The 19,182-nt window shown below is 51.2% G+C and overlaps 1 protein-coding gene across 1 annotated transcript in view; it reads right to left on the reverse strand.

Moving 5' to 3' along the window:
• Window positions 1–19,182, reverse strand: part of POLE (DNA polymerase epsilon, catalytic subunit) — a 66,657-nt gene that overhangs the window by 33,131 nt on the left and 14,344 nt on the right. Inside the window, exons 13-29 of the mRNA XM_023196783.3 lie at window positions 17,646–17,778; window positions 16,997–17,110; window positions 16,464–16,676; window positions 16,047–16,154; window positions 12,374–12,502; window positions 12,198–12,300; window positions 11,913–12,059; window positions 11,051–11,196; window positions 8,856–9,004; window positions 7,919–8,011; window positions 7,623–7,767; window positions 5,148–5,305; window positions 4,592–4,787; window positions 2,944–3,158; window positions 1,777–1,879; window positions 1,262–1,342; window positions 1,056–1,178 (exon numbers count right to left, since the gene is read on the reverse strand). Coding sequence (XP_023052551.1) covers window positions 1,056–1,178; window positions 1,262–1,342; window positions 1,777–1,879; window positions 2,944–3,158; window positions 4,592–4,787; window positions 5,148–5,305; window positions 7,623–7,767; window positions 7,919–8,011; window positions 8,856–9,004; window positions 11,051–11,196; window positions 11,913–12,059; window positions 12,198–12,300; window positions 12,374–12,502; window positions 16,047–16,154; window positions 16,464–16,676; window positions 16,997–17,110; window positions 17,646–17,778 — 2,356 coding nt within the window. The remainder of the gene's footprint in view (window positions 1–1,055; window positions 1,179–1,261; window positions 1,343–1,776; window positions 1,880–2,943; window positions 3,159–4,591; window positions 4,788–5,147; window positions 5,306–7,622; window positions 7,768–7,918; window positions 8,012–8,855; window positions 9,005–11,050; window positions 11,197–11,912; window positions 12,060–12,197; window positions 12,301–12,373; window positions 12,503–16,046; window positions 16,155–16,463; window positions 16,677–16,996; window positions 17,111–17,645; window positions 17,779–19,182) is intronic.

Here is a 19,182-nt window from a genome sequence, read left to right on the forward strand (position 1 = left end):
TGTCGCCCAGGCTGGAGTGCAGTGGTACGATCTCAGCTCACTGCAAGCTCTGCCTCCCGGATTCACGCCATTCTCCTGCCTCAGCCTCCCGAGTAGCTGGGACTACAGGTGCCTGCCACCACGCCCGGCTAATTTTTTGTATTTTTAGTAGAGACGGGGTTTCACCGTGTTAGCCAGGATGGTCTTGATCTCCTGACCTCATGATCCGCCCACCTTGGCCTCCCAAACTGCTGGGATTACAGTGTAAGCCCCAGCGTCCTGCCAAAGAACCTTTTTCTTATCATGTGAGTTTGTATACTGCTCTAATTTATAGTTTACTTTTAATTTTCAGCACCTAAGAATTTTCCTTTTGCTCTTCTGACTTTCACTGTACCTTTTATTACACTGTGTCCTGTGTCTCCAAGCGTTTCCACAGGAAAGATATTCATTTCACGTTCAGAAAACCGGGGCTTCAAGAGACAGTGATCTGCCCAAGGCACTGAGTCTAATTAGTACACCCTAATATTTTCTTTCTTTTTTTTTTTTGAGACGGAGTCTTGCTCTGTTGCCCGGGCTGGAGTGCAGTGGCTGGATCTCAGCTCACTGCAAGCTCCGCCTCCCGGGTCCATGCCATTCTCCTGCCTCAGCCTCCGGAGTAGCTGGGACTACAGGTGCCCGCCACCTCGCCCGGCTAGTTTTTTTGTATTTTTAGTAGAGACGGGGTTTCACTGTGTTAGCCAGGATGGTCTCGATCTCCTGACCTCGTGATCCGCCCATCTCGGCCTCCCAAAGTGCTGGGATTACAGGCTTGAGCCACCGCGCCCGGCCAACACCCTAGTATTTTCATATAAGGAGACAGTTCTTTACCCTCACCTGAGGCTCACAATGGTGTCCTATTAACAAAAGAGTGACATGCCGAGTTAGAGAGTAAAGTGCCAAGGGGCACGTTTTCAGAAAAAGTCCACTTTCAACACTTGAACAGAAGCTTCACTATAGCACACACAGCAGTGCAAGGAGCCTGGTGTCCTGTGCCACGAGGATCCCGCCCGGCCCGGCCTCGGCGGCCCCACCATCACCTGTCTCCTGCCCTCCAGGGTGAAGAGCTCACTGATCTTCTTCTGCTTGTAGACATCATTCTTCTCCAGCAGTTTTTTGTGCAGCCAGTCGGGGTGTTTGACGCGTGGCACTGGGTTCTTTACCTGTGTGAGGCCAACACCATCAGGGAGAGATCTAACTGCACGGTTTTCAGCCCCACAGCCCATGCCGCCGACCCCGCCCTTACCTGCTGCAGGGCTGCGGGGATGGTGATGATCTTCTGGATGGCGCTTCCCAGCCGCTCAATGTAGTAGTCCCAATCCAGAATCTGTGTGTGCAGGAAACAGGCAGAGAATAGTAGGTGGCAGCAGCCATGTGTGAGGCTCACTTCGTGCGGAGCACAGGGCTAAACACTGTGTCTTATTTAATCCTCTCAGAAACTCTATGATGAAAGGTGCCCATTGCACAGCAGAGGATACTAAGGCAGGGAGCTTCACTGACTCCTCCAGATCACAGAGCTAGTAGGTGGCTGAGCCATCACCCCTGGTCTTAGTCCATCCAATAGAATAGCTAAAGGGCCCTAGGCACTTCATGTTTTCAGTTTGCCCTAAAGGGTTATTAGTTGCTCACCTATTACTTATCAGAAAGGAGGAAGTCAGGAGTGAAGACGCCAGACAAAAAACATAATCCAACTCAGACATATTCTGCTCTGTCTAGCTTTCCTTTAAACTTTGAAGAGTAGAAAATGCAACTGGCACTCACTGCTCGAATATCAAAGTCTTGAAGGGAAGAGCTCTTGAGCCATTTCCGGAGAAAGTGCTTCCTCACCATAGGTTCTGCTTGGAAAATGGCAAGTGGGATGGCCCTGGGTGAGGAAGACAGGCACATAGCTCAGTAACAGTGAAAATCACCCAAAATCTGATCATAATTCTTATCAAATGGACATGGAAATAAGGACTTGTAACAGCTGTTCACAAATATCAATGTATGCATCTGCATGCCTATGTATGCACAAACATGCCTACAGGTTCCTCGGTGAGTAACACGTGCATGTGTATGTGTAAACACATGCACATGTGTATGTAACCATGTCTACATGTTCCTCATGGTGTAACCATGTGCATGCATACAGGTAAATGCATGTGTGTGCGTAAACATGTCTACGTTTTTCACTGAGTAACCACGTGCATGCGTATAGGCAAAGATGTGCATGTGTGCGTAAACATGTCTGTGTTTCTCACTGAGTAACCACGTGCATGCGTACAGGCAAACAGGTGCACGTTCATAACTGTGTCCACATGTTCCTCGCTGAGAAACATACAGAAGACTCAGGCTGCTTTCTAGAAAGAATGAGCCTGTTTTCACGTCACTAGCAAAGCAACTGGCAACCGTCAGTGCTTCTCTTTCACTGGAGGAAACATCTGTGCTGAATACTGCAAACATAAGGAGACTTAAAGAAGACACGCACACTATGCATCCACTCGGCTCCATCAAGCTCCAACACTTGGCCACTTCGACTTCCTGAGATGATTAGAGTGAAGCCCTGTGTGACCCCAACCTATCCCCTCCTCACACAGAAGTAAAGACAACCTTTATTCTGGTGTTTATCATCAACCCCATGCAGGCATTTGTACTGGCCCTATTTGTATATAACCACCAAAAAAAAAAAAAAGAGCAGTTTTCATGTTTTTAAGTTTTACATACATGGAGGCATAAGGGTCTTCCTTCAACCTGATTTTTGCTTTTTTCTCCAACATGGTTTCAAACTGTCAGTGCTGTAACCTGTAGCTGCAATTCAACCATTTGAACTCTGGTATAGTGTATCTCATTCCCTACTAAATAACAATTACCCATTTCCGGTTGATGGACACTTACGCCATCCCCAAACTTGGTATTAAACACAGCCCAAACCTGTAAGGAACCCCTCACCTCTCCGTGACAGGGGAGCCCTCGGGCTTGCGGGAGATGATGTAGCGGCAACTCAGCCCTGCATCCTTGACCATCTGGTCTCCCAGGAACTCAGCCAGGCGCTTTGCTGTGCTGATGGATGTAGACTTCTGCTCCCCGTAATCTTCCAGCTTCCGAGACATGGAACGGTTCTCAGAGATGAGCTCGAACAGCTCAGAGTCAGGCATGTTGGCTGCCTAGAGAAAGACAACGCGTAAAACACTGCAGAAATCAAGGGGCAGAGTCCGGACTCACCCTGGACTGTGCTCCTCCAGGCCATGCCCTTCTCTAGCCTGAGACGCAGAAGGCTGCAATTTCAAAGAGCTCTCTCATATGCCCGTGTGGCAATACTTTAAAACACACACACATAAAACTTTAATTTTTATTTTCTTCAGACACGGTCTCGTTCTGTCACCCGGGCTGGAGCGCTGTGGTGCAATCTCAGCTCACTAAAACCTCCCCTCCAGGGTTCGAGCGATTCTCGTGCCTCAGCCTCCCAAGTAGCTAAGATTACAGGCACACGCCACCACATCCAGCTAATTTTTATATTTTTAGTAGAGAAAGGGTTTTGCCATGTTGGCCACGCTGGTCTCCAGCTCCTGACCTCAAGTGATCTGCCCGCCTACGTCTCCCCAAGTGCTGGGATTACAGGCGTGAGCCACCACGCCTGACTTGGCTTGTTTTATTAAACTGTGCACAGAATATCAAGAAGAATTTACTGAAGAGCACCAAGGCTGCAGAAAAGGATGTTGCTCCGCCTAAGACAGGAAGTTTTTCTCCTTGAAAGGAAGAGAAAGAAGGGGCAGGAAGAGCCAGAAGAGAGAAAAGAGAAACTCCGGCCTGCTGGAGAGTGGCCTGAGCAGTTCCAGTGTGGCGTCCACATCCAGCTGGAGCTGCTGCTTTGCACACATGTTCCTGACCACGGGCCCCCCCACATCCTGTAAGGGGTGCTAGGCTCATGAATATTCTGTGTGAAACCCCCAGTGCTCCCTTGCACATATGTGTTGCTCTATACAAGACAATATGATAAGAAACAGAAGCCCACACAGCAAAGCTAGTCAGGAAAGCACTGTAGTGTTCTAGTATTCCTTCTACCCAAGATGCTTGTGCCTGGGAAACATGCACCGAGATGTTCAATGCAACACCATGTGTAACAACGGAAATGTGAAACCTAACTGGTAGTAAATAATCGTGGACTAGTTATGTAAATTAAGGTATGTAAACTGATAAAATGTTATGTAGCCTGAAAAACATAAAAAATACAAAGTAACATAGAAATAAGCAAATATCTCAGGCTGGAGTGCAGTGCTGCAATCACAGCTCACTGTGGCCTCTACTTCCTGGTCTCAAGTGATCCTCCCAAGTAGCTGGGACCACAAGCACGCATCACCATGCCGGGCTTATCACGCTATTTGGAAAAACGTTTCCTTCACAGAGTTGTGTCCCTGGATGCAGAAGCTGAGGGGAACTCCAAGGGATAATTGTGCTCAGGAGATCTTGGGATTTCATCAGGATTGGCCCTGAGTTCTTTAGTCATCTTGGTCTCCAGGAGCCCAAGAAGCACGGGGTCCCCTTCTTGCAGGGTCCTTCGTCCTTCAGAGCAGGTGAGGATGGAGGGTACAGCCCTTACCTTGCTGTACAGCACATCCAGCCAGTAGTCAGCCACCTTGGCTACAGAGCCATACACCTCTTCCAGCGTGCTGCCCTTGAGGAAGGCCTCGAACACCGAGGACTGGAAGATCTTAATCAGCTGCAGCTCCCCGCGGCGTTTGACCTCAAAGCCCTTGAGCTCAGCCAGAGAACCGTCTTCATTGAACACAGCATACCTGAAAAAAAAACAAAGGCAAGCACAGCAGTGGCAAGGAGCACTGGGGAGCCACCAGCTGTGCCTCATCCTCTCTGCCTGCCTCTTCCCTTTCCAACCCTCCACTTGTCATCCACCAGGCAGCAAACATCTCTCTCCCTCAGGCCACTGCTTCTCTAGAAGGAAAATGACTGAAGGGCCTGTAGCCACAGAGCCAGAATACAGCAGCGGGCAGACAGAGCTGGTGCAAATGGAATCAGTAAGACCACAAGAACCCAGGTCTGTTTCTATCCTGGCTCCTGATCCAACCTCCTTTCTGGGTTAAATTTAATCTATCTCAATCCATGTACTTTCTAAAGCACAAAAGCCATGAGAGTCCCACCTCTTCTTCAGTTTCTTGCCTTCCTCCTTGGAGGCTGGAAGAATCATGGCAAGGTAGGGCCCATCAACCTCAAAAAAGATGCTGTTCTCTGAGCGGGTGACATAGGTGAGTGAGGACGGCTCGGCCAGCTCCTGGTACTGGTCATTGGTGAAGCCTTCCTGAGAAACGAGAGTGAAGAGCTTCACTTATGACGGCCCAAACCTGGAGACCACCTGGTGCCCCTCCAGGAGCGGATGGATTGGCAAACTGAGGCTTTTCCACATGACCGACACCACTTGGCAGCATGAAAGAAGGAAGTTCTGACGCACACAACCAAGTGGTGAAAACTCAGGTGTATCTGTTAGGTCCAAGAAGCCAGACCGAAAAGGCTACAGGCCATACGCTTCCATTTACATGACATTTTCAACAAAGCAAAATTATAGTACAAAAAACACATGGGGGGTTGCCAGGGTTTCGGGGTAGGGAGAGGATTTGCTGACAAAACGTTTGCAGCTGTTCTGTGTTGCTTTGTGGTGCTGGACACACACACTATGCACCTGTCCAAACCCACAGCACTGTATGCTACAGAGTGAACGTCACTGTGTGCAAATTACAAACCATCCAGTCATGGTGCTGGGATCCCAAGAGGGGTGCAGACCGCACCAAAATGAGCCCAACAGCACTGTGGACGTACAGCACAACATGCTGACAGCGTGGGGAGGAAGGAGTTGCCCTGTGAACTTTGCTGACAGGACAGGGTAAGGCTGGAAACAAAAGTAACTACCTACACACGCTGTACAGTGGCAGTGAAATTACTTCTCATGGGGCACAAGTCTGTTAGCAATTCTAAAACTACTTTACATGTACTCTAGGATTGAGCAAACACATATATTGAGAAATTAGAAACGGGTTTATCACTGCAGGAGAAAGAAGCCACTAATAAGAAAGGGGCAGATTCATGTGTTTAAACGCATCCAGGCAGACAGACACAGAAATAAACAGCTCTGTGTGCGTGCGTTACTAGAGACATACTTCCTGGCCGCCTCCACTGTGAGAGACCGGAAGCTATGACACTCCCAGGAACAGTGAGCACAGCCAGCGCCCCATCTCGGGTTTTTACATCATTCTTCTTGGAGAACTGGCTGACTCCGGGTTGGAGCAGGGAAAATACAAGATGAGGTTGGTGGACTTTACTGTACCAAGAAGCAAGAAAGTGCTCCAGAAACAAAGACAAGAAGAGGGCACGTCCCAAGAACACGCCACAAACCAGCAGGCCCCAGTGGCCCAAGGGGAACATGTGGAGCAGGAAGCCACTCTGGTCCTAAGAACAATAACCCCAGGATGTCCACTCGGATCCGCAAATCCACACTGATGTCAATGAGCAGACAAATAAGTGAGAACAAATGGGAAAGAAGGATAACAACGTTTCCCTACAGGATCCCAATTAATACAGTAGAAGGAATGGGGGAAACAGACAATTGCCAGGGAAAAACCACCACAGGAAACCCCAGCTATAACTGCTTCAGGTGCGGCCCACCAGCAAACACAGCCCACCAGCAACGCTAACACAGTGGACAGAAGCTTACGGAGCAGCTGGGGACGCACGGTCTCAAAGCACCTGCTCCACAATATTTATTTGCTGCTGTGATGGCTCTAATACATGTCCAGAAACTCTGATAGCCCTCCTCCAGGGACGCTTATTCCTCCCCACTGGGTGTGTATTTACGACTGAAGAGCTGCATAGGAGGGGGCACAGGAGCGCCACAGTAAGGCCTGCAGAAGCCCCTCAGGCAGGAGACTAAGCCATCCCCACAATACACCCACATCACCACACCACCACAAACCAACACGATGCACCTGAGAACATGGGGAGGGTGTCACCACTGTGGAGTTGCTCCAAAAACCCAAATCACCTCAGTCTAGTCACGAGAAACAACAGACAACCCCTGATCAAGGGACAGCCAACCATTGCCTGGCCGGCACCACCAAAGGTTGAGGTCGTGACACAAGGACCAGGACAGGACAACTCATCTCCACGTGGGTCCTTGCCGGGATCCTGGGAGAGAGGAGGGGCTGTGGTGGGAAAACGGGGAATCCAGGTGAGGTCTGCGGTGCAGTTACAGGGGCACAGACATAGGTTTCTTAGTTTTGACAAGCGCACCATGGTTTATGCGAGGTCAGCGTTAGGGGAAGCAGGTGGACGGGGAGACAGAAATTCTCTCTACTATTTTTGTAATTTCCTGTAAGTTTAAAATTATTTCAAAATAAAAAGTTAAAAGCAAAAAAGTCTGGGTGCTATGCTGAAAGAGAAAGGAGTGGAATCACTTGATACCTTCTGACCATGGTCTTCAGGCTATAGAAAAGCAATGTGAGCAGTGCTGGGAGGGTGCTGGGTGCCAGGAAGGCACGCACACTGTGAGGTGCTGCAGAGCCAGTGACGTCAGGGCACTGACACCAGGCCGGCCAGCGCCTCAGGACCGGAGGCCCCAGACTAACCTTGACCATGATGTTCAACATGGCGCCTGGGTAGGAGATGGTCACCTTGGGCTTCTTCGCATTGGTCGTCTTGAAGACAAAATTTTCTGGGAAGCTATTAGGCAGGACGCACCATATTCCATCTGTGTCCAGCTCTAAGGGCCTCCTTCAGAGAAAGAGAGGAGCAAGGTCATGAGTTCCCCTTTCCTTCCCGCCCCGTGTGTGGCCTCCAGCCTTCCTTCCTTCCCTCCTTCCTTCCTGCCCACGCTTGCTCCCAGGACCTGCTCCCAGCCCCACGGCTCCCCTTCTGCGCTCACCCAATTTGCTCGATCAGCTCCCGCGCCTGGGTGATGATGTTGGCCCCTGTGAAGCAGACGATGCCAGCCATCTCCATGGAGTACCAGCGAGCCCTGAGAGGACACCACAAACTGGTGGGTGGGGCTGGCATGGCTCCTCCAGGGGGTATCAGAGGCAGTAAGGAGTAGGGAGGAGGACAAGGAGAGACGTGACAGGGACAAGGGAGGCAGCCAAACGTGCATGTACCAGGACAGAACTAAGGTAGAATCTGGCTGTGTCCGAGGACACTTCTCTGTCCTCACCTTGGTGCCCAGCACGGCTCAGGAAGGATCTGAAAGGGTGCAATATGTGCCACTGCATCCGTTCAGGACTCCAGCCTCAGCAGGACTCTTAATACTACCCAGGACCATTCACACCTTCTCTACTCTCTTCACACCTCCTCCCAAGCCCCATTCTCACCTCCAGCTTCTCAGAGAAAGCCCAGGCCTACCTACCAGGCCTGACCCTCCTCCAGCCTGGGTCCCAGCCCTGATGTCAGCTGCCCCACCCTCCCCCTCCCGGCACCAGCCCCATGCCCCTTGTCAGTTGCTTCTCTGTCCCTCCCTGACACACAGACGTGATGTGAAGCAACTGCCCTAGACTACAAGTCCCTGAGTGAGGATCCACCATGAGACATAAACACGCTGGAAAATCGCAAGTCGTGTCTCCAGCCCACGATGCAGAGACACATACACCCCACAGCACGCATCACTCATGGATGCCCAGACCCTCAAAGTCAGTGTGGCCCCTATTCTCCTCAACCTCCCAGCCCCACCCCAGCCCAAAGCCTGCTCCCTCCAATATTCCTTGAATCAGATGAACAGCCCTCCATGCGTGGCAACCTACACCTGAAGCCGCCCTAAACGTGGACTCATCCATTCCTCCCATGAGCCTCTCCTGGGCCTGGGCCCCACCTACCCCTTGCGCATGACATAGCCGTAGAAGGAGTTCAGGATGCACTTGTGGGCCAGCTGCAGCGAGTCGTACAGCACCTCCATGTTCTTGCAGCGCTTCACCTCGGCCGCGTCGCCCACCTCCACGGCCGCCGAGAGCTTCTTTTTCCACACCTGAGAAGCACATGAACATGCAGCACCTCACAGATTCTTCCGTCTCACATTCTACAAAGTCAATGGCCCAGGTTTTTAGTATTTTGAAAATTTTCAAATCTGTAGAAAACCTAAAATACCAGTACAAAGAAGACTGTACATTCTTCTCCTAGACTGGCCAATTGTCAATATTTTGTCACACTTCCTTTATTCTGTCTCTCTCTGTGTTGACAGAATCATTTGAACATTGCAGATTTTATGGCCTGAGATCTCTAAACTCTTCAGCACACTTTCTAGGGAACAAAAGCTACTCGGGAGGTCCCTGGTAAAATCAATCAATAAAGAAATGCAGCTAAGACCGCAGATGTCTCATCAAATTCCCCATCCAACATGAGACAAGGTTTTTAAAGGCTTGGTATTTAAAGAACAAAAACAAATTCATTAAGATAATTACTGAGTGCCTAGCATGTGCCAGGAACTCCACTGTACTCTGAAGCACGAGGCCGTCACTACACTTTTGGTGCTTATTTGACGAGGGAGACAGATGAACAAGTAATGTAGCAATTGCTTAATTAAAATAAAGTGAGGAAGTACGGCAGTTCCTTAAAAGGTAAGTGCAGAACTACCACACGACCCAACAACTATACTGCTGAGTGCATATCCAAAAACCCGAAAGCAGAGACCTGAAGACATACTTGTACCCCATGTTCAAACCAGGATTACTCGCAATAGCCAAAAGGTGGAAGCAAGCCAAGTGAACATCCATGTAGGAAGGGATAAACAAAATGTGACAAATCCACACAACGAAATGTTGTTCAGCCATTTACAAAAATCCAGTATGGATACATGCTGTATGTCGATAAATCTTGAAAACATCGTGCTAAGGCTGGGTGCGGTGGCTCATGCCTGTAATCCCAGCCCTGTGGGAGGCTGGAGTGGATAGATGACCTGAGTTCAGGACCTTGAGACCAGGTTGGGCAACATGGTGAAACCCCGTCTCTACCAAAAATACAAAAATCAGGCGTGGTCCCAAGTACTGGAGAGGCTGAGGTGGGAGGATCACTTGAGCCTGGAGATGGAGGCTGCAGTGAGCCAAGGTCACACCACTGTACCCCAACCTGGGTGACAGAGTGAGATCCCGTCTCCAAAAAAGAAAGCATCATGCTAAGTGAAAAAGTCAGTCACAAATATACAAATACTGCATGGTTCGCTTACATGACATCCCTAGAGTCGTGGAATTCAGAGACAGAAAGTGGAATGGGGGTCGCTAGGGGCCGGGGAGGAGGTGGGGAGCTATGGTTTAATGGAGACAAGAGTTTCCATTTGAGAAGGCGAAGAGTTCTGGAGGTAGATAGTGGTGATAGTTGCACAACAGTATGAATATGTTTCATGCCCCTGAACTGAGCACTTAAAAACACTAAATATCATATTATGTCTGCCTTATCATTATAAAAAAGAACGTATGACAATGAGTTCAGCAGGGCAGTGCAGGATGCCAGAGGGCTGCACAGCAGGGGCCGTGCTGAGTCTACAGTGAAGGTCTCTCGGAAAAAAAATTGCTCAATCTGATTAGATATAAAATAATGACCCATTGATACCAAAACAGAGGTGTTGCTATGCATTTTCCATGTTCCTACTGGATGAAATACGTCAGTTAAACACGAAGGGCTGGATGGTGAATACCACAGATGAGAAGACCTTAGAGTTTCTCGGAACTCCTCACCTCCCGTGACAGCGGGAAAGAGACAAGCAATAGGTGAAGGCAGTTGGGTTCGTAAAACTTGATGTACTCAAACGGCCAGCCAGCTGTAGCTTGCTGACCCCTGCTCTAAATAATCACTTCAGAAATCATCCTTTAGGGTCCCTCTGAGGCCTTGGACCAGGATGGATGATGGTCTACGTCCTTTGTGGCCATCAACTCTTCCAAGTCAAAAACAACTGCATGTTATCATCCGAGCACAGGTGTCTGCTTGGAGGATCCCAGGCAAGGAGCCAAGAGTGCCCATTTCATGAGCCAACTGAAACTGCCCTTACAGAGGCCAAAGCTTGCAGCACCTCAGAACTCACCTTGTGGAGCCCTTTGAACTCATAGCGCCTGTCCCGGAAGGCACGCACGGTATCCACGTAGAAGGAGTTTTCCCGCTGGCAGATGGTGGTGAGGCGCTCTTCCACCTTGGTGATGTGGATCTTCTTGTAGGCTTTCCGGCAGTAATCTAAGCATGATGGAGAGGGGCAGAGCAGGTGGGTGAGATCTCCCAGAGCAGAGGGAGCCAGGGCACAGGGGCGCTGAAGAACATGGCTTCTACGTCACCACAAAGGAGCAACAGCTCAGATATACTGCTAGTTTCTCATATTGAAAAAGGAGGCCGGGCACGGTGGCTCACACCTCTAATCTCAGCACTTTAAGAGGCCGAGGCAGGCGGATCACTTGATCCCAGGAGTTTGAGACCAGCCTGGGCAACATGGCAAGACCCCAGCTCTACAAAAAATACAAAAAATTAGCCAGGCATGGTGGCACACACCTGTAGTCCCAGCTACTTAGGAGGCTGAGATGGGAGGATTGCCGGCACCTGGGAGGTCGAGGCTGCCGTGAGCCAAGATCACATCACTGCACTCCAGCCTGGGTGACAGAGTGAGACCTTGTTTTTTTTTTTTTTTTTTAAAAAAAAAAGGAAGACAGAAATAGGACAGCCCAGGGGTAGGAACAGGCCAGATACCCCAAGACCACAGAACAGCAGTGTCTAATACCTGCAGAAGGGGAAGCAAATAAAGGATCCTGCAGCGAGAGCACAGCTTACAGTGACCCAGAGCACTTCCAGTGACAACACCTCTGCGGCCCCAGCTGGGATGGACCAACACAGCCCAGCAAGAACAGAAAGTGGGAGCAGGAGCCACATCTTTACAGCCGCGACCATGCCAAGGCACTCACCTGCCAGCCTCCTCTTCTCGTATTTCGCCTGCTCCTCGCGGGACAGTTCGTGAAAGGCCCGAGCTGGCCCCTCTGGGAACAAGGCGGGGAACTTCTCCGACTCCAGCTGGTGCTGGATCCGATGGTATTCGCTGCGACTGGCTGGCACTGGGAAGGAGGCAATGGGAGCAAGTTCAAAAGGAGGCACAGATGCACCAGCTTCCCACCGAGTGTGTATGGTGAAACGTGGCCGACACTCACCCATCCGTTTCCCACTGAGTGCCCATCCAGGCGGCCAACACTTACTGAACTCGCCCCTCCACTGCCAGGCCATCTTCCGCTGGCAGTTTGCTCCAGGCTTATTGAAGTCACAGGCAGCACAGGTGGCTTCGTCCACCATGGCAGAGGGCTGCGAGGGGTGAGAAAGCACTTAGGGCTGGGCAGAGACAGCTCCGACTCTGAGGCAGGAAGTAAAGTCTCACCTGCAGGCGGTTGGTCAGGATGATGTTGGGGTACATGGCCCCCACGTCCAGGTGGTAGATGAGCGGACACTCGATGCGGCTGGGCACGTCCTTCAGGGAGGCGAGTTTGCTCTTAATCTCATCACACACCTGCAGAGAAAGCAAAACTCACTGGAGGCTGGTGACCAAGCCTGCCTCGTGTGCTGTAGTTCACCAACCCCTTTTAGACATTCAGGAGAGGAAAAAGTTGAAAAATATCTAAATAGAGCAAAAACTAGTCAGAAGAAAAAAGTTAACAAGGGTTGCCATCATTTCTATGAAATACATTAAATTTGGTGGAGTCTTATTAGAAAATTACTTGAACACCAAACTCTCCTTAGTATTAAAAAAAAAAAAAAAAAAACACCTTTAGGCCAGGTGCAGTGGTTCACGCTTGTAATCCCAGCACTTTGAGAGACTGAGGCCAGAGGATCACTTGAGCCCAGGAGTTCAAGACCAGCCTAAGCAACACAGTGGGACCCCCGTCTCTACAAAAAATAAAGAAGTGGCTGTGTGTGGCAGCGGCACCTGCAGTCCCAGCTGCTCAGAAGGCTAGGGTGGAAGAATCACTTGAGCCCCTGAGGTCAAGGCTGTAGTGAGCCCAGACTGCACCACTGCACTAGAGCCTGGGCAACACAGCCAGGTCCTGTCTCAAACAAAAAGAAAAAGAAAAATCCTTAAAACCCTCCAAAGTAGTAAAACTAGAAAACACACCTAAAATTTTAAGAAAAAAGTGATTACAAGGAATAATATATATCCCATAGAACAGGAAATACCACACCACCACCTATTGTTTCTACTTGAATTATAGGTAAAAGAATCAGCTGGGGAAGAGCCTCCACTGCACCTTTCCCTGCCCACTAATGGCATGTTCTGAAAAGCTGTCCAGTCCAAGAAGGGGAGGATGCGCTGGGACAAGTGAATGGCCAAGTTTCCACGTGGAACCACCACCTGGACACGCCCCATGTGGCTGTGAGCCCCTGCTGACATCCCCCCAGCCATCCTCCACCCCACAGGTGACTCCTCAGGGACACAAAGGCGACCCCGGGCTTTTCTTTCTTTTTTTTTTTTGAGACGGAGTCTCGCTCTGTCGCCCGGGCTGGAGTGCAGTAGCGCGATCTCAGCTCACTGCAAGCTCCGCCTCCCAGGTTCCTGCCATTCTCCTGCCTCAGCCTCCCGAGTAGCTGGGACTACAGGCGTCCGCCACCGCGCCCAGCTAATTTTTTGTATGTTTAGTAGAGACGGGGTTTCACCGTGTTAGCCAGGATGGTCTCGATCTCCTGACCTCGTGATCCACCCGTTTGGGCCTCCCAAAGTGCTGGGATTACAGGCGTGAGCCACCGTGCCCAGTGGGCTTTCCTTTCAAGGGCACTTTTAGGGACTTAGGAATCGCTAACAAGACAGAATGCTTGTTACATTCTACAGAGCTCCCTTCTGCACTCACCAGGGAGCCAGGCGTCCTTACACCTACCACACCGCCATCTTCACCCTACCTGCCCGTCTCACTGTTTCCTAAAGACTTCAGTATCTGCTCCTAGGCTGGGCGCGGTGGGTCACGCCTGTAATCTCAGCAATTTGGGAGGCTGAGGCAGGCGGATCACCTGAGGTTGGGAGTTTGAGACCAGCCTGGCCAACATGGAGAAACCCTGTCTCTACTAAAAATACAAAAAAAAATTACCCGGGCCTGGTGGTGGGCACCTGTAATCCCAGCTACTCAAGAGGCTGAGGCAGGAGAATCGCTTGAACCCAGGAGGCAGAAGTTGAGGTAAGCTGAGATCGCACCATTGCACTCCAGCCTGGGCAACAAGAGCAAAATTCCACCTCAGATTCTAAGATGTCTCGCCACCACGCCCGGGTAATTTTTTTTTTTTTTTTGTAGTTTTAGGAGAGATGGGGTTTCTCCATGCTGGCCAGGCTGGTCTCGAACTCCTGACCTCAGGTGATCTGCCCACCTCGGCCTCCCAAAATGCTGGGAATACAGGCTGCCCAGGCTGGAGTGCAGTGGCACCATCTCAGCTCACTTGAAGCTCTGCCTCCCAGGTTCAGGCCATTCTCCTGCCTCAGCCTCCCGAGTAGCTGGGACTACAGGTGCCCGCCACCACGCCTGGCTAATTTTTTTTGTATGTTTTTAGTAGAGACGGGGTTTCACCGTGTTAACCAGGATGGTCTCCATCTCCTGACCTTGTGATCTACCTGCCTCATCCTCCGAAAGTGCTGGGATTATAGGCGTGAGCCACCGTGCCTGGCCATGGCCGACATTCTTTAACTCCTATTTGTTATTCAGACAAGGCTCTCTTCCTGATCGGTTCATGAGAGTTCCCTGCAGTATAATAGCTGTGGCTGACAAAAGCCAAACAGTGCTTCACAGTTTGCAAAGAGTGTACACATATTCTTGTTTAAATTTTGGCTTGTGAATCTATTACAAGATGTTTCTTGGGGGCAGGCGCAGTGGCTCACACCTGTAATCCCAGCACTTTGGGAGGCTGAGGTGGGCAGATCACTTACAGTCAGGAGTATGAAACCAGCCTGGCCAACATGGTGAAACCTCATCTCTACTAAAAATACAAAAATTGGCCAGGCATGGTGGCGGGCACCTGTAATCCCAGCTACTCAGGAGGCTGAGGCAGGAGAATCGCTTGAACCCGGGAGGCAAAGGTTGCCGTGAGCTGAGATCGTGCCATTGCACTCCAGTGTGGACGACAAAGCAAGACTCCAGAAAAAAAAAAAAAAAAAAAAAAAAAGCTTCTTGGCATCACTGTGAAAACTGTTAAAAACTCTAAACCAGCAGCCTCACTGAACATGATGCAGTGCTGCACAGTGCCTGATATGAAGACCTCAGACAGGCCGGGTGCAGGGGCTCACACCTGTAATCCAGGCACTTTGGGAGGCCAAGGCAGCCAGATCACAAGGTCAGGAGTTCAAGATCAGACTGAACAACATGGTGAAACCCCGTCTCTAATAAAAATACAAAAATTAGCCAGGCATGGTGGTGGGTGCCTGTAATCTCAGCTACTGGGGAGCCTGAGGCAGGAGAATTGCTGGAACCTGGGCGGCAGAGGTTCCAGTGAGCCAAGATCATGCCGTTGCACTCTAGCCCAGGCCAACAACAGTGAGATTCCATCTCAAAAATGAAAAAAAAAAAAAAAAGACCTGAGACATGCCACGTCCTGAGGAATGAGGATCAGAAAAGAACTGGTGTCTCTCTCTCCAGTCACATAACACACTTTGTAAGTGTGCTTTCTAACCATTTTGTGACAGATTTTACAGTCGCTAATCCAGTCATTTGTAGGAATTTACTGTCATTTTTAAGTCTCACCAATAAAAAATAAAATTTAAAACCTCCAATGGCTCCCCAATGCCTATAAAATGAAGTCCTAATGCCTTAAAACGGGACACGGGACACATCCCACCAGGACCCACCTTCCATGTCACTGCATTTCAGGAGCGGCTCACACCCCACCTCTCATGAAGCTCTCCGACCTTGGCAGACAGCATCACACGTCACAACCATGACTGCCCTGTCCCACCAGAGACCCTGTGTCATCTGTCCACAGCATCACACGCAGCAGGTGCACAATAAACGTGCTGCTGAAAGCTGTGGTCTCTGAAGAAGGCACCAAACACGGACTAGCTCTTCTGCCTCCCGGACGGTTACCTCTTCAAAGTTGGTGACTTGCTCCACAGGAACCTTCTCCTCTTCCTCAATGGCGTGGCGCAAGGTCTTCTCCACCCGCTGCAGCAGGAAGTCAAAGGCGGCAGGATTCTGGCACAAATGACAGTGAGACGACAGGGGTCAGAGGGGAAACACATCCACACTAGCCCGCCTCAGGTTTGATGTTATGGCTGCAAGTGGCTGGATGTGCCCGAGAAAGCTCCGGAAGGACTCACGTGTGCACTCTGCAGTGCACTGCCCTAAAGAAACCCCAGGGGGGAGCTGGGCCAGAGAAGCCACACCTGGTGAGGGGCCATGGGACAGGATTGGGAAAAGGGGCTTTATTTCAGCCCCTGCAGCTTCTGGGTCCTACCACAGCACAAGAGTGGGAAGAAACTGAATCCTAGGGAAGAAGCACACCATCCTAAACCGGCAAGGGATATCGCTGCGGAAGACCCCAGACTCGAGGGCCTCCACGTGGCCCCCGACGTAGGTCTCAGAGTCCAGCACGTGTCCGTCGTCTGTCAGCTTATTGAACTCCTGCTCCTGCTTGTTGGGGAAGATGATGTTGGCGTGGAAGGCCTGCACCATCAGCAAGGCCTCACACAGCGTGCCAGAGCCCTTCCGCAGCACCTGCAAGAGAAACCAAGGCTTCCAGCCAAAAGTGACACCAAAGGCCTTGACTTGCAGGCGAAGTCCAGGAACCTAAACTGAACTTCAATGTGAAAGGAGAGAAAAACCTCATAGTAATGGCTGCAAATTCTCCTGTGGATCCTTCCTCACACTGGAGCCAGAGAATTCCCAAAGGACATCCCTAACATCACACACCAGAATTCTACTGCTGTCTTTGGTGCCAGCACTCATGGGACGTCCACCTCAATTCAGCTTCAGTGCATTTGGAATGGGGCAAGGGCTGAGGAGGCCAGGGTGCTGAGAGGACAGAAGATACTCACCTCATCGGGCTCCATGGGAATGATGGTGCACAGAGCGAAGATAAATGGGTGGACATACTTCATGTAGAGGTAGTAAGTGGCGACAGCATCTGACACGGAATATGTGGCCAGTGTCTGAGGAGAGAACGCCAGAGAAGCAGGGCCATCAAAGTCAAGAGCCCACGGTCGGCCGGGCGCGGTGGCTCAAGCCTGTAATCCCAGCACTTTGGGAGGCCGAGACGGGCGGATCACGAGGTTAGGAGATCGAGACCATCCTGGCTAACATGGTGAAACCCCGTCTCTACTAAAAAATACAAAAAACTAGCCGGGCGAGGTGGCGGGCGCCTGTAGTCCCAGCTACTCGGGAGGCTGAGGCAGGAGAATGGCATAAACCCGGGAGGCGGAGCTTGCAGTGAGCTGAGATTCGGCCACTGCACTCCAGCCTGGACGACAGAGCGAGACTCCGTCTCAAAAAAACAAAACAAGAGCCCAGGGTCAAGTGTGAAGCACAGAAAGCAAAGCCTGGCCTGACTAGCCTGCTGCACACGCAGTAAGGAGACGGGCACAGGACAAAACATGTCTGTCCCGGAGACACAGCCTGCTGGGTGGAGCGGGCTGGCATACATGTGTGCACACGGCAGCAGAGGGAGGCAAGATGTGGCTTACGTGCCTGGGGCTGCTCCGTGGCCATCCGACACATGTCTTCTGGGTCCAGCTCCACGGGATCATAGCCTAGCTTGGCCTTGGCGGCCGCCTTGAGATTATGGCTGCCCACGGGAAGGTAACTGTCCCTCTTCACCCACCTGGAAGGAGAATGAAAACAGAAGCCAGGACGATTCTAACATGCAGCCTGGGAACCCCTGAGAATTGGCAAAACTGGGCACCACATAGACAGATGCAAGGTCCTAACAGGCACCCAGGAGCCTCACACCAAAGCCCCAAACAGTGTAGGCCCCTCATGAAAACCCTTCATTCAGATCTAGTTAATCTCACAGACCTATCCACAACACAAGGAAGCACCAGGACCGGTCCTTCTGGCCCCTGCCTTCGTCCCAACCTTGGCTGAGCCTGTGGCCTCTCTGGCGGGCGCCCCGCCTCCTTGGGCCTCTCCCCCAGACCTCAGGTCTGCACCGCTGGGGCCTAGTTCTATCAACCACACTGAGCTTCTCTCTCACACTGTCCCTTCAGCACGGAAACACTCAAGCCCACCCTCCTTTAATAGAAAGCAAGATGGGGCCGGGCGCGGTGGCTCAAGCCTGTAATCCCAGCACTTTGGGAGGCTGAGACGGGCGGATCACGAGGTCAGGAGATCGAGACCATCCTGGCTAACACGGTGAAACCCTGTCTCTACTAAAAATACAAAAAAAAAACTAGCCGGGCGAGGTGGCGGGCGCCTGTAGTCCCAGCTACTCCGGAGGCTGAGGCAGGAGAATGGCGTGAACCCAGGAGGCGGAGCTTGCAGTGAGCTGAGATCCGGCCACTGCACTCCAGCCTGGGCGACAGAGCGAGACTCCGCCTCAAAAAAAAAAAAAAAAAGAAAGAAAGCAAGATGGGATGCCAAGTAGAATAAAAATTAAATAAAAATTAAGAAAAGAAGGCCCCCACACTCTACCTGGAACCTGTCACCACCTCCTCCCTACAGATGCCTTCCTGAGGCAGCTGTCCAGGGGCCATGTCCGGACTCCGCCCCCCGCAGCCTCCACCCTGTGGCCCTCTTCTCTCACTTTACCTCTTGCCTTCAGTTCAACCACTACCCTAGCTTTCACCAAGACCCACCCACATCCCAGTGAGTCCCAATCCAGTGCGAGCCCAAACCAAGCCTCATGGTGGTCTTCAGGGCCTCCATATGGGTGGGGCTTCCAGGCTGGCATATCAGGAGCGGGGTCACCTCCTACCTCAAGTCCCTTCTCTACCCATTCCCTGTGGCCGTGGATGGCACAGAATCCCCAGGTGTCACCCCTCCCTGAGAACCAGCACCCCTGGGTCTCCCCCTGCCCCTGCCCCACATGACAGACCCTGAAGCCTCACGCCCCTCACTCCCGGCCTGGGATCAGGACTGTCACATGCTGAAGCAGCCCCAGCCTCCTGGCCTCCCTCTCCAAGCCAAGTGCTGAATGTCAGAGCTAAATAGAAACGTATTCAGGCTTCAAGCGCTCCAGTGGCACTGTGCAGAGTACAGAGGTCATGGGGGCCCTCCTTTCCTTTCC

This window comes from Piliocolobus tephrosceles, chromosome 10, assembly GCF_002776525.5.
Source record: "Piliocolobus tephrosceles isolate RC106 chromosome 10, ASM277652v3, whole genome shotgun sequence".
NCBI classification, from domain to species: Eukaryota; Metazoa; Chordata; class Mammalia; order Primates; family Cercopithecidae; genus Piliocolobus; species Piliocolobus tephrosceles.